The sequence below is a fragment of the Echiichthys vipera genome (genome assembly GCF_963691815.1).
Source record: "Echiichthys vipera genome assembly, chromosome: 19".
NCBI classification, from domain to species: Eukaryota; Metazoa; Chordata; class Actinopteri; order Perciformes; family Trachinidae; genus Echiichthys; species Echiichthys vipera.
In genome coordinates, this window is record NC_139844.1 from 26,719,357 (window position 1) to 26,739,864 (window position 20,508).

Consider the following 20,508-nt stretch of genomic DNA (forward strand, 5'->3'; position numbering starts at 1 on the left):
TGCCTGTAAAAATGTCTGTTTGGGGGAGGGGTGTAGCAAATATTGAAAAGATATGTTTCTTTTAATGCAAATACATTCTTCCCTCTGCATATGTTTTATTAATGCTGTGTGCCTTCTGGATCTCACCTCCTTCTTCTCAGTTTGCGCTGTGAACTGAAAAGCGTTTGAAAAGATGACTCACAGATATAGTATTCTTACAAGCATTGGAAATCGTCCTACAAATCATCCAGACCCTGTACAAAAATATTGGAGCGCTATCTTTCTTTGCTCGATTGTCATTTTATCAAGTCTCTCTGCTCTTGTTCTCTGGAAATCAGGCGTACTTAATTCAGATGTACACCAAAGCGCAGCTGGTGACGTCAGAGGTGGAGAATGGAGGATTCTCACCCTACTATTTCCTCTCATGTGCCTTTTGAGAAAAGTATTGAAGATACCTGTGCGATCTCACTTAATCAAGCATAATATAGTGTCCACAAGTCATCCACTCATTTGGCTTCCTTGGAGATTTCACCGAAGTCGATCCGCAGCCGCAGGCATGTTATGAACAACTCGAGACCACTGGTAAACATGGACCTAACACCGCTGAGCTGGATTCAAATATTAAGCCCCGGAGTGACTTGTTTCACCGCATTTAGTGTATATCAATACCAACCACCTCCAGGGATTGTAGGACAGCATCAGGGTGTGAAAATGTCCTCGTGTCTGCCTCCGTGCTTGGATAATGTGCAGCAGACCCTGAAATAAACAGCAGTCGCACATAATAGGTTTCATCTGGGACTCTGAACACCACCCATTCAGCTGGAGATAGGTGTTTTTGTTTCGTAATGAGGTTCTTTTGAGGGGAATTTGTCCTCCTATTTATCGGGATAATGAACGGAAGCAGTGCCAAGATGGAGGCTATTGAATGGCTGTGAAACATTCGTCTGAGTCACGGGCGATGTGAATGAGAGTACCATTGATTGTATGAGTTATGCATTGAATGTAAACACGAAATCGAGAAACACCCATTTTATTAACGCTATCTTTGTGTCAGACACAGTATGGACGCGGGCAGAGCCGTAGTGGGTATTGTGAAGTGCGAGAGATGAGTGGAAGTTGCAGTTCGGTGTCAAGTAGCATGTAGTGCATCAGGTTTTTTAAGGCTTAGATACAAGGGCTCCCTGCAGCTTTTTTCTTTTTTAAATCACCATGGAAACTGAATTCCTCACGGGGAAACATACCGGCAAACTCAGCCCAGTCCAGATGTGAGACTCCAGCAAACTGTCATGCATCATTCATGTACCGATGTTCTTGAGACAAAGTGGGCTGAGATAGCTGCTGGGGGTCGGCTCGCTTGTCGATGGGAAGGATGAATTACGTAGTCATACATTCAGTCTTGTACACCACCCAAGTGTTCTCTTTCCAGGAGAGCAGTCCTCGTCTCATCCTTTTGTTTCCTTGAAAAAGGGATTCACGCTGCCCCCCCCCTCCTATCTGTCCACGCTAGTCTCTGCCAGCCGGTTGTTCATGATGCCAAGAGCGCCCACCCCTCCTGAGAATCCGTTCTGACGCGAACTGGAGCTGGACTGGCGCGGGTGCCCAATGGCCATCTCTGAAAGCTGCTTCTGCATAATGGCCAGATTCACCTGCAAACAGGGGACGAGATAAAGAAATCAACAGATGGGGGAATAACAAGGGAACAAGGATAGATACGATGTGTTGGCGGCAGGCTCAGGTATGAGACAAGGCTTCAAGGAGGTGTTTTCGATCCCCTTTTGTGTGTCGATTTATGCATTCAAAGACGGTGAATAGTGAACAAGCGTGACTGACAGAAACCAATATTTACTCTCTCACACTCACACACACACACACACACACACACACACACACGTCCTTTCCCTTTCATGCTCACCCTACAAAAGCAACGTCTAGAAAATATACACAACCGCTGTGTAACGCTGTTTTACATGTACATGTTCATATGGAATGGAGCTGTTTTTCAAAATTAGTTTTTTTTTAGCCACGCTAGCCGCAAATCGTAATATTTAAAAAAATCCCTTCATCCCAAATGCCATTGTAGCACTGAACACCATGTCCCGTTGATGCGTTTTTATTGTTATTGCCACTGCTGTCCTGCTTTTTGCCCTGAGTACGTTTGCGTGTAAGTGTTGCTGTTGTTGTTCCCTCCCTGTTTGTTGCTTTTATGAGACCAACGCAAATTTCCACATTATGGACAATAAATTAAACCAAACCATGACACTAAAGGGATGTTGATCTGTCATCCACCCCTTGGATCGGTTGTCTTTGTGCACTTACTTTGGTGATCCCCACTTATACTCTGGCTCCACTTTGAGATAGATACATTTTTTTTTAGTGATATATCTCCACAAATTATTGTATGGATCTCTTACTCACTCATCTCCAAACTCTTATCCTGGGTCGGGTCTCAGGGGCAGCAGCTCTATCAGGGGACCCCAAACTTCCCTTTCCCGGGCCACATTAACCAGCTCTAACTGGGGGATCCCGAGGCGTTCCCAGGCCAGTGTGGAGATCTAATCTCTCCACCTGGTCCTGGGTCTTCCCCGAGGCCTCCTCCCAGCTGGACGTGCCTGGAACACCTCCCTAGGGAGGCGCCCAGGGTTCATCCTTACCAGATGATCCTGAACCACCTCAGCTGGCTCCTTTCAACGCAAAGGAGCAGCGGCTCTACTCCGAGTTCCTCATGAATGGCTGAACTTCTCCCCCTCTCTCTAAGGGATCGCTATGTATGTATAATTTGTATAGACCTTCATGTTCCTCATGTATTTTAATAACTCCGGTGATCCACATAATATCTCCCCTAGCAACATCATCAGGTAAAGATTAGATATCCACCGACCCGACACCTGGAACAGAATCTGTTCCTATATTGAATAATTAGCTGAATCGAATATCGGATTAATGAGGCAGTGCTAACCACCACTCCACCGTGCCGCCTCAGATCCAGTTACGTCATCAAGCAGAGCACGCACAGCAGCTAGTGATGAGCAAACGCAGAGCAACGCGGAGCAAGACCGAGCCAAGTCCGCTGTTTGGAAACATTTCAAACTCGATACGCCAACAAGTCCGACTGCAACATGCAATATCTACAACGTGAAAGTTGCGAGGGGTAGTGATAAACACTTTAATTGTTAAATAATAATATTAAGTACGTTTACATTTGTGTTCATTTGTTCCCCTTTTTTTTAACAAGGCTTAATGTTGATGTCAAGCCTGATGCCTTCACTCACATGGACAGGTATACGCTTCATTCATTCAACACTAGGATCGGATCAGTATTGGATATCGGCCGATACACTTAGGCCAGGTATCGTATCAGATTGGATCAGAAAAAACTGGATCGTGCATCTCTAGTCAAGATATAACATTTTCCAATAATTTGATTTACCAACTCAGCTGTACTTTGGTTATGAGTGGAAAAGATCTGTCATGCCTCATGCCTTACTCTCGTAATTTGCGTGTACTGTAGAAATGATGTCCAGAGCAAAGCAGGAAATCAGACGATGAGGTATAAGACAGGTAACCTCTGCTTAGGGAGGTGGGTCAGGGTGGATGGGTACCAAAACACAGAACTTTCACCTGAGTTATCGATGTTCATGTCCCAGAAGTACTAAACCAAAGCACAGTTTCTTTTCATCCTAACCAAGTATAACTGCGTTTACATGTTTGAATAAAGTGCCCTGTGGTTTCTAATAATCAGCTGGTGTGTAAGTATCGCTGAATTTAACAAGTTGTGTTCTCAAGTGCAACTCCCCCAATTTAGGCCAGTGAACCTCAACAGATGTGGACGAGATATTTGGATGCAGCGCTACACGCCATTCCTCTTCTGTTATAAATCTAAACCGTTAAACCTGAAATGATCCAAAGTAATACAAGAACTACATAAAGATTATACATCATTGTGCCGAGGACAACCCTAAACCGATCATCTCATCTTCAGGGGACCACTTACCAAGACTGTCATATACGTAAAGATGACCGAGTGTTTGGACGTCTGTTTCTAAGAGTTCTTCCACCCTGTGCGTTCAGACAGATGCAATTAAATACATCCTTCATATTGATTGTAAGACAAATCCAACTCGCGAGGCTATGACTGTATTTCAATTCAGGTTGCTAGTGAAGTCTGTTTCATTAATGATCATCTGTCCCTGATTGAAAATGAAAAGGTCATTGTGGTCCCTTCATCCCTTGCTTTCCTCTCACTCTCTTATTCCTCTCTCCACTTAAAGATACACAATCTCAGACTTTACATGCTATTCATGTAGGGCTCTGATGATAGCAGCCACTTCTGAAGCTGAATCTAATTTTAGACGAAATGTCCCTTTAATTAAAACAGGGAGAACTACATTGTCTTGCCTTGATTGTGTTGGACTATTGTAGATGCCACTTAATCAGCAGATGCATAAAGAGTTCAGAACTGTGCTAATGGCTCTGCGGGGCTGTACTGAGGCATAGCTGTGCTTTGAGCTAAACGCTCATGCTAGCATGCTAACAATGACAAAGCTAATATGCTAATGTTAAGTTGAGCTGCAAACGACCGATCGTATTGGAAAAAAAGTCAAAATTCTCTGATTCCAGCTTCTTAAATGTGAATTTTTTCGTGTATATTTACTCCTTTATGACAGTAAAGTGAATTTCTTTGGGGTTTGAACCAAATGAGACATGTGAGGACGTCGACGGGACAGTTTCCGACATTTTATTGACTGATTATATTGAATCAACAGATTAATCAACAATCAAATAATCCTTAGTTACAGCCCTAATGTTCAGTAGGTTAGTAACTCATCTTTGTTTAGCATTCTGGCAAGTTAACATTTGCTCATTAGCATAAAATAAAACAATTAAACAGGATGGGAAACTTAACCCTTATCCAACCTAACATCAAAGGTAACATCTAACATCCAGGGACTACTGCCTGCCTCTGGGAACCCCAAGAATAAACTACTGTAAGAAACAACCATCATATTACCAGACGTGACACCAACGCCAGTATTTGTGGGACAATGTGTCTGTGTGTCTAAAATGTGGTCCGAGAGACAGCTACTGTAGCAAGAGCTAGCATAGAGGCAGTTTTGAGTACTTTGCCAGGTGTTTCCGTCTGTGGACAGATGCAAAACACAGTCACAGAACTTTTCAGGGGTGTAATGGAGATCAAAACAAAGGCCAAGTTCAAATGTGGGTGTGGTCCCAGCAAAGGCACTAGGAGGCCAATGCTCCACCACTTTACGCCCCTAGCCCCATTTTGCTTCCCTTGTCTGTCACTGAGATGAGGTGTTTCAGTCCCAAACTGTGGCTTTGTCTCACTTTTCCCTTTATTTCCTACAGTTTCTTTGGCATGAAAAGGACCTTCACATCTCATTTTTTATCATTTTATCTTATTTTTATAGGTAAGGGGATCCAATTAAACTGTTTTTATTCAAAGGGGAACTGAGATGCTGTGTGTGTGTGACTTTTCCTTTGTGTCTTGTGAAGTGTTGTGAACAAAATGAGATTCAAACTGAGAGGTCTTTCCATCGACCGCAGCAGTCTCAGTGATGGCTTTTCATCCCTCGTTAACACTGAAAGCTCAATATAGCCCTGGCTGCCTGTTCTCCTCTTTCGCTTTATTACATTCATAACGTTGTTGAAAATGTGCACACGTGCTGTAATTCGTACGGCGATTACACAGTGATCAGCAACAGAAGAAGAAGATTTGACTGTATGTGGTGTCGTGATAAACATTCTCCGGGGATCTGATTGCCCCGCCACTTTACGCCCATAGCCCGATTTGGCATTGCAAGATGGGCTGTAGTTTCTTCTATTAGTTATGTAATTAATGTCATTTGAAAAAGTACAACCTATTGTTATGATCTTCAGAAAGTAACAGTTACTTTGCATATTTTGTAAAATGAAAACAGAACACATGAGGTAACCTGGGTCTGCTGCGTGTGAGTGCCTCTACCCCCCTGATAGTATGCGGTACTTTAAATAACGAACCATGGCAAACATGTTATCTGTCTATTCGATCTTTATCTATTAAAACTGCATAGGCCGCACTGGGGTGCTTTTGACGAGGGTCCCCTAGGACTAGTTTTTAAAAAGCACCAATTAAAGCAGGAGCAGAAAACACTTAAATTAAGCCATTAGGAACACGTTGATTGATAAAGTCATGAGACGTAGGAATGATAGAATAAAGCTCAGAGTCATTTATTTAATGCCTGTTATTGTGATAACATTATATATAACATATATAATATATTATTTAAGGCACGGTCATCATGATAATGTGTTAATAGTCACATGTTTCCTCATCGTAATGTTAACTTCTCTGTGTAGGTGGTGTTGCACCTTGCAGCATCGCATCATTTATTCTCCGAGTTTTCATAAAACCTTCAGGCTCTTTAATCAGAATAATCATCAGGTGTAAAAAAAAAAGAAAAATCTGATTCTGCTTTTCCAGTTCAGAATAATCTTGGAGTGAGCGAGCACGACTTTGACATTCAACTGCTCTCACTGCTCATTTGAGGGGTAGCGGTTATGGAAATGTATGGACAATCGACACATCTGAGTGGCTTCAAGGGCAGCCGAAGCGGTGATAGCCGCGGAGTAAGGCCATTGGTATTCAGAAACAGTTTAAACGTTATATGAACGTTGCAGAGATAACAGAAGCAAAAAGCAGCACGTGTGTGCAGGGAAACACTGTGTTACCTTTGCTAAACTGTTATTCATCTTGCATATTTACGTTCTATTTAGATGAAAACTAAGATTATGCAAAGGGCTGTTGTATGAACTGTTATATAAACGTTTCATGAGAAGTTTCTGCATTAACAGTCGTGCAGGAAAGCTCTAATGGAGTATTGATAATTCAGCTTATGATGAAGGGGATGCCTGAGAGCAGGGTGAATAAGGAGTTAATGACCGCGATGAGCACGGCTACAGGGAAATGATAATTGACTGAATGTCCCTTCTGCTACTCTTGTGAGCAGTTTAATCAAATCACACTGGGAGATAACTGAATATCCCGCATGTAATACACACATGATCACATTAGACAGGTGGAATGTCACACACGCTGTCAGCCACAGCCCTGGACCTGAAGCTCTCACCTTGTTGGCTGCTAGGAAGTCCCTCATTGAGATCATTTCCCCAGACATCCTGCGCCCAGTGTCAGTCTCACTTTCGTTTATTGCATCCGTCTCGATGGAGGGGTCCCTGCGGGCGCGCAGGTGGCCCGGGGCCACCACATTCCGTCGGGGATGCCGGTGCGGGTGGTGACCCCTCCTGGGGAAGCAGCAGCGGCAGGGGGCCTCCAGCCTCCTCAGCAGCCAGTTGAGGACTTGTTTGATGACGATGGAGATGACGTTGAAGAGGGAGTAGATGCAGCAGACGCCGGTCAGAATGAAGAGGAAGTTGCCCAGGCGATATGCAGCCGTTGCATGGCCCTCGTAGATGACCCGCTGGCTGCTCACCATGTCTCCAAAACCGATGGTGCTGAAGGCCACAAAGCAGTAGTAAAGTGAGTCCAGGTAGCCCCAGCCCTCGGCTGCCGAGTACATGAATGAGGCACAGCAGGACACCAAGATGGCTGCCGCTCCTAGAATGAGCATAACGCAGTAGACCGAAGGCTTCCAGCCAGCCAGATCCTGTCCATTTCCTCCTCCGCTCCCCTCAGCTTTGTTCCCCTCAGAGACCCGCCGGCCATTCGGAGGGAGCGCAGCTTTGTTGTGGCGTCGTTCGTGACACGACTTGAGGACAACGGCAATAACGGTGATGACGCGCTCCAGAAAGAGGTTGAAGAAGAGGATGGTGGCTGCGCAGCCGAGCAGGCCGTAGAACATCAGGAAGACTTTTCCTCCAATGGTGGCAGGAGTGGTCATCCCAAACCCTGGGATACACACAAAGACACTTTGCAATGAGTAGAACTCTGCATATTAATGCTGGCAGTATGAGATAAATGAATGAACACTTGTTAAACAACCTGTCTTTTTCGAGTGCAAAGAAGCATTACCGTCAAAACGCTCAGCCTGGTCTTATACACACACACACACACACACACACACACAAATTGTAATAAGTAAATGAATGGATAGAAGACAAGAGCCAGCAGCTGCTTTGATTTACTACGAACCAAGCTCGCTTCCTCTCTGTCATTAACAAAGATGGCTAATTATTGGTCTCCCCTTCTTCCAAGGGACATTATACGCACAACTGCGTCGACCCACTGGGTTGCCATTGGTGACAGACTGTCCTTGGTGTTTCCAGTCCAAGCACATCACAGCAATCAGTCCCAAACTGTGGGTTTGTCTCACATTTCCCTTTATTTCCTACAGTTGCTTTGCCGTGAAAAGGACCTTCACATCTCATTTTTTATCATTTTATCTTATTTTTTATCGGTAAGAGGATCCAATTAAACTGTTTTTATTCAAAGGGGAACTGAGATGCTGTGTGTGTGTGACTTTTCCTTCTTCTCTTGTCAAGTGTTGTGAACAAAACGAGATTCAAGCTGAGAGGTCTTTCCATCGACCGCAGCAGTTCTCAGTGATGGCTTTTAACACTGAAAGCTCAATATAGCCCTGGCTGCCTGTTCTCCTCTTTCGCTTTATTACATTCATAACGTTGTTGAAAATGTGCACACGTGCTGTAATTCGTACGGCGATTACACAGTGATCAGCAACAGCTATGAATCCTCACATGAGAAGATTTGACTGTATCTGGTGTCGTGATAAACAGTCTCCGAGGATCTGATTGCCTCACAGTCAGATTTCTTCTCAAGGTGCAAATTGAGCTGGAGTTTTCTTCCGAGCACGGTAATGAAGCCAAATGGGATAGATTTAAGTCGTGTGTTTATTTCCTTATTGGTTAGCTCAGTTCAATGTGATCTTAATGAGTAATTTGACCCATTTAATAAAATACACAGCGCATGAAAGAGAGAAAATAGTGTTTCTGTGGAAATTCCAGCGTAAAATCATCCCAGGGTCTTTTTCGGCAAATACACTCAAATAAGCCATCAAGACCATTTTTTCGTGCAAAAACTATTAGCAGAGATAACCCGGACAGTTGCTAATAGCCGAATGTGCCTAACACTGATTAGCTCGGGGCAGCATTAACGCATTAAAACGTCTTTTTTAACCACTAATGCTGCTCATGATAACAGCAAACCTCTGCAGCAGCATGAGAAGAGTCCCTACACACACAACAAAGCAGCAACAGCGTAGTTAGTGAAGCCAGAGTTTATTAAGAGTGTTTTAAAGACTTACCTACTGGCCCCTGTACCAGCTCCTCTCATAGTAAAGTCCATTCAAGTCGATTAACAATGTAATCCAAAAGGAAGGAGCCCATTGGTGCTTCGGTTAATGTGTAAGAACTCTTCTCATGCTGCTGCAAACACAACTTATACACTTGGTTCTCTGTATGGATTAGATATACCGGTGTTAATTGGAGATGAAGTGCCAGTTTCCTTTGGACAGAGCCAGGCCAAAGATGCTCTACTACAAAAGATGACACATCACAATGGTCGCCTATGAAAAGGTATTTCCAGTCTCCTAGTGGGAGCAATTGCCACCATCCCCCCATCCCCCCACCTCACGCTGTGAACATCAAGCATGCACGATGCTTGTATTTGATCTCGCTTTAGATATTAACACAGCAAACGGACATATTTAGCATCATGAAAATGAGTTAGCGAGGCCTTTTGCAACCGTTTGTTGACATTAGCTCAAGATTTTGACCCAGTTTGGCTAACGTTAGCGCTTTCTGTTGCAGATCTTGTGAGAGTGTGTTGCTGAGACAGAGACTGAACAAAGTACATTTTCTCATGATGTGTTCATCTGAAAAAATTCATTTCAGTGTCAGAATGTTTGGATATGTGGCTTGTGGTAAATGGGTCCAATGTGTACTTTGGTGACAATGGGGTGAAAGAATCGTTTCACTTCTCCAATTGGAGTGAATAGACTCAGGACGGCGTATAAGGAAAACTGGACACAGCATTCAAGATGGGGGCTCATTCATTCATATGAAAATTGATAAAATGGCACAAAAAAGTTTCACTGCTGCATCAAAAATGACACAGATGCACTGTCGGGCCAGTAGAGCAGGCGCTCTAGAGACTTCCCCCTGCAGGACCTACTACTGCCGGTTTAGGGCTCCGCAAACTTGAATGGGAATAAAATGATTTAAATTGAAACGTTATCAGAACAAATGGAACAAATTCTGCTGTTAACATGAGTCATTTAACGGGGTTTGTGACACTATGTACCTTTATATCCCATATATTGTGTTATTGTATCGGTTGTGATTATATATTCTCTCCAGTGAAATGGAAAACTGGTTGTCAAGGATACATCCTGCTCTGGTTGAGACATTATACATTAAATTTACTTTTTTTCAGTCTAGTTTTGTTGAACCCACTCGATCGAATTGCAAGAAGAGAAATCATGACTAAAAATCACAGTAATATATATATTATATATATATACATGTATGTATACGGGCATGTTCTGACCTTCTGCACTCTTCCATGTATTCATCCAAGCTCTGACACACACACACGCACTCTCTCTCACACACACACGCACTCTCTCTCACACACACACACACGCTTCGCACACACACAGTACTACACAGTTACTGAGGGGCTTCTACTTAAGCTGTAAACATGCTGAGTGATGCAAGTGTTAAGTAAAAAGAATATAAAAAGCATAAAGACCGATTGACGAGACCCGACATGAATTAAATGATACAAAATCTCTTATTGCCGACATCAGACAACTGGATGCAGAGTAAGTGGCCGGATGGATGGAGGATATAAATGCTCTGGATGTTGAGTCACACAGAACAATGATGCTTCTCCTGACGAGGCTACGTGAATGCTACTTGATGAAACGGGATAAAATTAGTGGTTACGAATCAGGATGGATCGATCAGAGGTCTCAGGAAAGGGCTGCTGCTGGTAGAGCAGAGGAAAATAATCTCCATGGAAAATTGTCTTTGCCTCTAAGGGATCACGGGAGAATCACAGGATTAATATTGCAATATTGTTCTAGGCCACCATCGATCGTTACGTGTTCAGTAAAGAACGGCCCGCTCCTTTGTCACAGTAATCATGAAGTCACTCCAATTACAGATCAAATAGCGGTGCCAATTAGGTAGTGAGAACCAAAATAACAAAGAAAAGCAGGTGTGCGGGTACAAACGACTTGAGCTGGAACAAAAGATCAATAGGTTTGTTGTCGCTGTGTGTAACAGTCAGAAGAATGGCTCAGTCTTTCTATCTGCGGGCTGAAATGGAAGCTGGTGGTCGAGGCCGAATCCTGCCCTGATGCACACGTTCAACTGCCTTTTTCCACTCTACTTTTATTGCACCCACTCAATCCAAACGATACACAATGAGGTCACTTTCTAAGTCATTTTGAGCAGAACTGTAAATAGAGAGAAGTGGAGGAGCTCTTACTTGTCGAACTGATGTAACTAACACATCCTATTCATTAACTAATTCATTAATTGGCTCGTTTAACTAATGCATGACTCATGATGATGGTGATTTAACGCACGGAGTTCACGTTGCTCATCGTTGCGACTTTATGTGATTGGTTTGTGCTCGGATCGTCCGTTAAGGTGCGTTAATTCACAGTCACTTAATTGTGCATATGCGACGAAATTAGCTACATTCATCTGACATCGAAGTTTAAATCAGGACTGTTAATTTTATATGACTGTGAAAATAAACCCAGCTGTGTTTTTGATACGTTTACAACACAGTGGGTGGGACACTGTTCATTGTTTTTATTTAAATTAATATTATTTAATTAAATTTCATTGTAGCCATTTTAAAATTCTATTTATGACACAGTTAATTTAAATATACATTTCTTTGTGACCAGGGAGACGTGCAAAGTAAGAATGTCATCGTGCAGTGTGACGTCTGTCTTCACTGAACACATGACAATAAACGTCTCGGATCATCTTGAATCTTGAATTACTGTGTTGTGTGTGGTGTTGTTGAATGAAGCGGCGCTTAAACACGTCTGATCCTTCTCCTCTAATTGAATCTGATGGTTTTGATGCATGTTCTCGTGCCGCTCTGGCCCTGACACAAACCTGAGTTCACACCTGACGATGACCTCAAAGGGACATCAAACAGATGCTCCAGTGGAGGAACGGGACAAAGTGCATCCACTCAAGGACTTTACTTTAGTACAATTTCTTATTGCAGTACTTTACTTTAGTGGAGTATTTCCATTGTGTGCTGCTTTTTACTTCTACTCCAATTCACCTCAGAGACAAATAATGTCCTTTTTATTCTACATTTACACGACAGCTTCAGTTAGTACTCACTTTGCAGACTCGGCTGATTCATATTTTTGATTAATAACCAAAGAAATGATGATATGTTACTAGGTTAAGGTACTCGGCAGCTATAAAGTAATTCAACTAAGCTCCACATTTCCCAGCTGCATCACATTAATGCATCTATAATTAAAATCCAATAAGTTAACATGTGATTCTGCATTGAGCCATTTTTCATAATGCATCTTTTTTGATGCTTTAAATGTTTATATTATATTTTGAATGCATGACCAGAGTCTTTCACTCTGTTGCTTCTTTTACTCAAAGATGTGAATACTTCCTCCACCACTGAGATGTTCAAATGATGATGGAGCTGATTAGAAAATAGCACCCTGACACTGTTCACAAAGGCCCTTCTCTCGCCACCTCACCGATGGTCGACACCACAGTTCCCACGAAGTAAAACGCGCCGGTGAAGTCCCATCGGGGTCTGATTGTGTCCACGCGGATCCCCGCCACGTTCGCCTCCTCGTAGTTCCTGAGGAAGTTCTTCAGGTCCTTCTTGCTGAGGTTGTGCTGCTGGCTGAAGAGCTCGAACCTCTGCGCCCAGCGCTCCTTCGCCTCCCGCTCCTTCGGCTGCTCCAGCGCGGAGAACACCGCGGCTCCGCACAGGAGATAGATGACGATGAACAACGCCAGCAGCAGGAACCGCGCGTTATCCTCGTTTATTGGACCGGAACCGCAGCAGCAACCGCTTCTACATGCCATTATGTCGCCGTTGTCACCGCGGAGCAGCTGCAGCGAGGGACGTGTGGCATGGTTGGTTCCTCGGGAGAGACGTTGACGAGATAATTTCACGACAGAAAAGTCCTGCGCAGCGCAATTAAAATGTTGTCCAGGCGGGTTATTGTCGAGTTATCCCAGGGCTGTGGATTTGACATGTTGCTCACTTGGCTTCTTTGTTCCGTCCGAGTCACAAACGCGTCCTCTGTAACGTCTCCTCACTTCCCCATCACCGCCGGCTGCACTCTTAGGTCTGGGTTGCTAAGTTATTATGCTCAGAGAGGAGGAGAGAGCCGCGCGGCAACCTGTGGATGCAGAGAGTGGTCCTGTGCGCTCTCTGGTCCTGCCTCTCCACAGAAGTCTCCACCCCCGAGCGCGCGTTTTTACGCACCGCGGATCGACCACCAAGACACGGATGGATTTACAGTCTGTGTCCATATGCCAAGAGTTTAGTGCGTGCCCCCCCAGTTCAGCTTGTAAAAGGCACCACAAGGGCCGAATCAGGTAACGAGCCCTGACCTGAAAATGTTCGACCTGAACCCACCTTTGTAGGTTTGATTCCGACAATATAGAGCGCGTTTGCACAGCGAGATCAATACGACGTGACCTTTCCGGGCTCCTACGAGGGATTCGGGCTCCTGTCCGGGCTTATCCGGGGACGATGTGAGCAAATGTCACAACGAAAGGACGTTTGGAGATAAATAATTCAGCATCACAGGGACAACAAAGGAGCTATTTCTGTAAAAACCGCTCATTTCACAACACCATAATGCTCCCGAGAGCCTTTCAGGACCACGGGCAGAGCAGCAGCCTTTCTAGGTCACACCTAAGTGGTCTTAAATTTACAGCTTGATTAATACAAGGCATGAGTGGTAACTGTTAAGTGCTTGAGCTTTCATTTGCTTTAATGGAAATAACATGGTGCTTACTTAGACTCACTTTTAAAAACACACTCATTGTGCAACTTAGTAGACTCTTGTAAGCTTTAAAGGTCCCATTTAATGCGTATTTTCAGGTTCACTTGTATTTTGGGTTTCTACTAGAACATGTTTACATGCTTGAATGTTAGAAAATAGATATATTTGTCTCATACCGTCTATCTCCATGTACCTGATTGATCAGAGTGTCTGGGGCCTCAGCATCTCCCCTCTCAGTGTATCTGCACTGTAACTGCCCCTGTAGGGACACTTCCCATACAGTAGAGATCAACATTAGAGAACAAAGTATTAATACTTGATTTATTCTGAAATATTGTTCTTTTTTTATTGTTCAGCAATTCATAGAATATCCACTGTGGCTGTACCGCAGCTGTACAAGCGTGTCTTTATAAATAACCAAGGCCCTTCAACAAAAAATAGAGCACAGTCATCGTTGTGTCAGAAGAGAAGATTTAAACAGTGTCTTCTATCTATAGGATTCAAAATGAGCAGGAAGTGTAGAGGCCACAGCTTTGAATGACTTCAGCACATCTGCGCCCACAGGACATCACTAGTTTCTCTCACTGCTCTGCTTTGATCTGCGTCCGTTCTTCTTCAGTCTCTTCCACAGTTCAGTAACTGTAGTGGGTTTCTTAGACATCACTTTGTTGCAGAGGATTTTCTCTTTGGGGTTTCAATCTGGACTCTGACACTTCCTCCTCCCAATTGAACTGACTTCTTTACACACTTTGGGTTCAGTCGTTCCCCAGTCTGCAGTGAACATAATGTTTCCCATCAGTCCCAAATAAACTGAACTTTAATGTCATGTCATGGTTTGGGGGATGTTTTCTGCAGCAGGAGTTGGGCCTCTTGTACAGCTACATGCCAGGGTGAATACAAATGTTGTGAACCTCCTTCGGCAACATGCAATACGTTCACTGCAACTGTCTCCAAATCAGCCAATTATCGGACCAAGAACGGACGCAGATCAAAGCAGAGCAGTGTGAGAAACTAGTGATGTCCTGTGGGCGCAGATGAGCTGAAGTCTTTGTCCTAAGAAAACATTGTTGAAATCTTCTCTTCTGACACAATGGTTACTGTTTTCTAATTTTGCTCACTGTTTTTTTTTTCACAAAATAAAGGTTTTTGTTGAAGTGCCTTGGTTATTTTAAAAAAAACATGCTAGTACAGAAGTTCTCTAATTTTGATCTCCAGTGTTTATTATAGTTGTGACATCACAACTCTACAGAAGTCACCACCGTTTGTTGAAAGACAGGTTTTGTGTATTTCTATGTGGAATGAGCGTTTTTACTTTCACAGTATTTAAAAAGCCCCTCGATCTGCTTTATAATTAAAAAGATATGGAAAATTTCACATTTTACTACATGGGATCTTCTCCCCCTCTCTCTAAGGGAGACTCCAGACCCCCTCCTGAGGAAACACATTTCACACGCTTGGACCTGGACCTGGTTCTTTGGGTCCTGACCCAGCTTTCAGGACCACAGGTGAGGGTAGGAACCAGGACTGAGCGGTAGATTGAGAGCTTTGTCTTCCTCAGCTCTCTTTTGGTCACAACGGTGCGGTAGAGCGACTGCAGCTCCGCCCCCGCTGCTCCGATTCTCCGGCCAAACTCACGCTCCATCGTCCCCTCACTCGTGAACAAGATCCCGAGGTACTTGAACTCCTTCACACTAAGGACTCATTCCCTACCCAGAGTCAGCGGTCCACTCATTGGATAAGCTTCAAAACGCGCTGAAGGTCACTGGCCGACGATGCCAACAGGACCACATCATCGAGATCCTCAGCCCACCGAACTGCAACCCCTCCCCACCACGAATACGCCTCGATGTCCTGCCCATGAAAATCACAAACATTATACTTACAACAGTAAATCACATACAAATGACATCATATAAATATATACAACAAACTCTCCATGTGGGGAACCTGTTTGTGTCACACAAAGGTTAAGTTCAGTGATGACATGATTGGTTTGCCTTCAGCCGTGTTTCAAGTGATCTTTGAAAGGACCTGGAGCTTGTGCATTCTCTAATAATGGTGGGAATTGAGTTCCACTTACGTGCTGCTCTGACTGAAAATGCTGATTGTCCAAGAGCAGTTCTCCTTAACTTGGCCGAGCGGTCGCCCCGCTCTCCCCGACATTATTACTACAGAAAAACAGACGCATTGTTAAAGTGGAGGTGGTGCAAGATCACAAGTAAATCATAGACGTAGCCTCTACGGCGAGGTCCACTCGATCCAATCGTACTCTCCTTAGGGAGTCACCGTCCTGTCAGACTTTGTCTCCGCCTCATTTCCTCTTACCAAAAATGAGCATGTATGTGACGTTGGGGGGAGGGAGATACGTCCATCCGGCTGACGTTTACTGAATCAGCATCATTAGCACGACTGCAGAACACGTTACTAGGTAATCGGGAGAGGGAGTCAGGAGGGAATAGGAATCGTTTCTTATTTTTGGCACTTCCTTATTGGATCAACCAGGAAGTCGCTGTGGTGGGGGCTTGGAGTAAACTTATACATCACAAACATATCTGCAAAACATAAAACACAATCAATAAATTAGATTGTTGGATGATGGTGCAATGGGGTCATCTCCTTGGCTTTTTGATTGTTGGTAAAGAGAGTTTGTCCATTATCATTAGACACATTTATGATTGTATTTATGCTTTAGGTGATCTTTAAATCAACACTAGATCACTTCCTAAGGACACTAGGTTGACAAATGGAAGTCATTTTCAGTATTCTGTATCACATACAACAACCACCTGCCTTTTAATAGCATCTCACATGTATTTAAAATGTATTATAGTGTGTAAGTTGCGAATGTAAATAAGCTTTTTCATATTAGCTTCATAAACAAAGACAAGTGTGAGAGCATGACGGCTGGTAGTTATACATAAACAGCATTGATAAAAACAACAGACAGGGTGAAAGTGGAAAGTGGAAAGTGTTGTTTCCAGGTTGGGAGCTTCAGTCGTTCATAAACCACCAGTGAAAGCAAACAGTTTAGTTGAATGTTTACTGTACGCATGACTCACTCCCTGATTACTGGATTTGATAGACTGGGTCGGATCCATACCAGACGGCAAAGTATTGATATTTCACTGGCAGTGATTTGGAGATTAGCGTTGATTGGAGTGCTCTTTCTCCTCTTCCAGCAGCTGCTATGGACCCGGAGTTGTTGATGTAAGCTACCAGAGCGATAGCATCTTTTTTTAAATGAAAGCTGTATTTTCTGCATGAAGAACATAAAGTCTCTCTCCGAACTCTAATCGTCAGGGGTTTGAAAGGAGTGAAACAAGTCCAAGTACGTCTTTTTAAACAGTGTGTTTTGTCTTGTTCCTCTCAGTGAAATATACAAACACGCCACACTGAGGCCGTTTCTTTACGCTAGCATTAAGCATAAGCACATAGTTGTCAGTAATTTCCATCCTGGTGATTGGGGAACTGCATTACCTCTATAAAGATTTGGGTCCCACGCTGCTTACTGTGGAAGATGAAAGCTGTAGCGTTCGTCCTTTTGAATCAAAGACAGCCAAAATGACAGTTTCTCTCTTGTTGTCAGCTATACCAAACAGTTGCTGCTCTACTAAGGTGTAACCTACCAGGCGGTGATAACACGGGTAGAAAATACATCTGGCAATTCAAAGTCACAGAGCTCGGGAGCAAGTCAGCAATATGCTTTCGACTCGGATGTCTTCATCTTCACACCCAAATGTCATTTTTCTTTTTAAATACTTCAAATGATTCAGCTCTACCTTCCTGGAACTAGACTTTATTGCCAGGTAGCCTATTAGTAATAGCTGTACTCTGTTCTTGTTTAATGAAGCAATGGAGATTATTGGGCTGTGGTGTCTTTATTAATAATATACATCACTGTGGATGGGTAGCGAGTCGTTACATTTGCAAAGCGTCCCTTTAACTCTGTGTTTCCCAGAGTTATGGGTCAGGTCTTATCAGCTGAGGCAGTAAATGTTTCACGAGTCGTCCATGAGTTGTTTCGATACACATTTGCTGACTCAAAGGGACCCAAGTTCCACCTTTTACCGGAATAACACGCCAATACATTAGCACACGCGATTACTAACATGAGCGTACATGCACCGTGCATCCATGTTTGTGCATATGTGGCTTTGATTATGGGAGAAATAATTGCGTCTGGGCATTCACAAGCATGGTGTGGGTGTGAATACATGAAATGTGCTTATTTATACATCCACACAGACACGATATACATAAATCTGTATATGTGGCTTTCATACGGGGGCTTCGGTCTTGTTGCCAGTGGAAGTTTCTTTGATGGGCGTCTGAATTCCCCAGGCGGGCCTTCTGCTTTAAGCGTTCATTAATCATAAATAATGAAAACATGGAAATGTCTTTGGTATGTGCATTTCATTTCATTTGACATATTGTTGGGATTCAAGGATGAATTAATGCAGTTAATTTGTAATTTAGCCCATAAAGCAAGCACAAAATCTGTGCCAAGCGCTTGCTGGGATTTATAAATATACAGAGGATGCTGAAGCTTGTAATTACTTTATTTCATTTGCTGTTGTTTTTTTTTTCTGAGATCTGTTGCCATGGAAATACATTAGGCATATTCAAATAAGGGTTATTCATGAACTGGGTGTTAAGACATTTTGTAACCACACTAACCTGTGACCTAATAACAGCCTTCTTTGCATGAACACTATATCTGGATGGGGACTGACTTTTTCTAAGTTAATGGAGTGAAACCGTTGCAGCTTCAGTAGCGTCAACATTGACTCCTCCATTACCGTGTTTTCTGCCAAGGTCAGAGCCATTTGTCATCAGCCTCTACATCTGTAAGTGGGCACTTCACCTCATTTTGCCCCGGTAAGCAGCATCATTAGGCCGGTACTCTAGTAATGATTCACACACAAACACATGCACATTTGCAAACATACATATAAAGATATACCAGATTTTTAAAGTGGGACCCTAGTTTAAAAGGAGCCATCTGTAGAGTTTAGTAGCATATAGTGGTGAGGTTGCAGATTGCTAAAAAATGTGTGCATGTAATACCCCTCCGCTCCCACTTTCCTTTCAAAGGGTTAAGAGGATCAACAGTGGCCTTCAAGTAATGGAAAAAATGTGGCAGGCCTCGCTAGAACCAGTTTATGGTTTGTCTCTTCGAGGTGTAACCCAGTGAATAAAAAAAACAAGTTAAAAGCATAGACTGTATAAAAAGCATCCAAAAAAGGGCATGTATGTGACGTGGGGGGGAGGGAGATTTGCCCGTTTTTGTCCATTAGCTGCTAGTAGGCGTGTCAGGCACTGCCAAGATGGCGACAGCTGGAGCCGCCCACGCTTAGCTTAATTTTTGCTCTTGAGAATCCTACGGGAGACAACGTTCAACTGTTTTCGTCGCGATTGGTCGCGTTAGCTAGCTAGTCTCCTGGCTGCTGGTCTGGAGTAATTCTTCCGCGTTGGGCCTTTGCTTAAAGCAGCTCTGCTTTTGTTGAGCCTCCTGCTGTGATAGTTATCGTGACATTGGCTCGCTGTTCCACAAGTAAAGCTCAGCCAAGGTTGATAGTTTCAGTAGTTTTGAGAAAAAACACATTCAACAATACAGACTAAGACACCATTCCTTCCTTCATACAGCGCCTGAAGCCTCCAGCTGAAGTATGAACATTTGAACAATACCACTCCTGTGTTCGGTAGCACCGGTGCATCTGCTGGCGCGTGGACGTGTTTTTGCTTTTGAACTTTGGACAATAGCAAAGAAAATGAAAATCTTATTCCAGTTCCACTAAATCACAAGATTCAATCGAGTAGATTCACACAGCGGTCATCTCCTTCTCTCTCTGGTAGGGACACATCTACCCGCTGAGCATAGGGGTTACCATAGTAACTAGAAACTAGGTTATAAGTGCTGTGTATATACACAACAGTGAAGTGCACAGTGTACAGTGCTCGATCTCAGACAATCAATATTCTATCAACGAGATGTTCCAGAGGAGAATAACATAAATACCAATCTCTTTGTTTGGCGGGGTGCTTGTGTCTGTAACTTTGTCTCTCAATTGGATTCCACCACATTGCATCATAAAGGTGCTACGCCATTCCTGAAGTCGCCCGTAAGGAGTGTTACAGAAATCCCAGTGCCAAATACGTTTTATAGATGGACTGCATTAGATTCTACAGGGGGCTATGATACCGTTTCCAAGACTAGCAGGGTTTATTATAAATGTTGAGGCCGCCTCGCTGAAGTTGTCGGCCGCCGCGCTCAAATCTGGATTGAACATCAGTGTAGTCCTACGGAAGCTCAGTGGCGATGTTTTCAACTCGGTTCAACTCGAGCGCAGCAGAAGAGGTGCGTTTGATTTCAGCTCCGGGCCGCAAAATGACGTTGATGCGCTGCTTGTGTTGCCGCAGTTTCGTAAAAGGCCACTTGAGGCTGTTAAAATGCCCAACTTTATAGCAGAAATAAATGTGTAGCCTGGTACAAAAAATGTTTTTCTGTAGCTATTTCCTCATTAAT

At 43.5% G+C, this 20,508-nt stretch overlaps 1 protein-coding gene across 1 annotated transcript; it reads right to left on the reverse strand.

Annotated features, from left to right (window-relative positions):
- Window positions 1–1,469: 1,469 nt before the first annotated feature.
- Window positions 1,470–13,050, reverse strand: kcnk13b (potassium channel, subfamily K, member 13b; the record flags this gene model as incomplete). The annotated part of the gene is made up of 3 exons (XM_083934484.1): window positions 1,470–1,625; window positions 7,104–7,882; window positions 12,714–13,050. The coding sequence occupies 3 exons, from the start codon at window positions 13,048–13,050 to the stop codon at window positions 1,470–1,472; spliced, it is 1,272 nt and encodes a 423-aa protein (XP_083790610.1).
- Window positions 13,051–20,508: the final 7,458 nt, after the last annotated feature.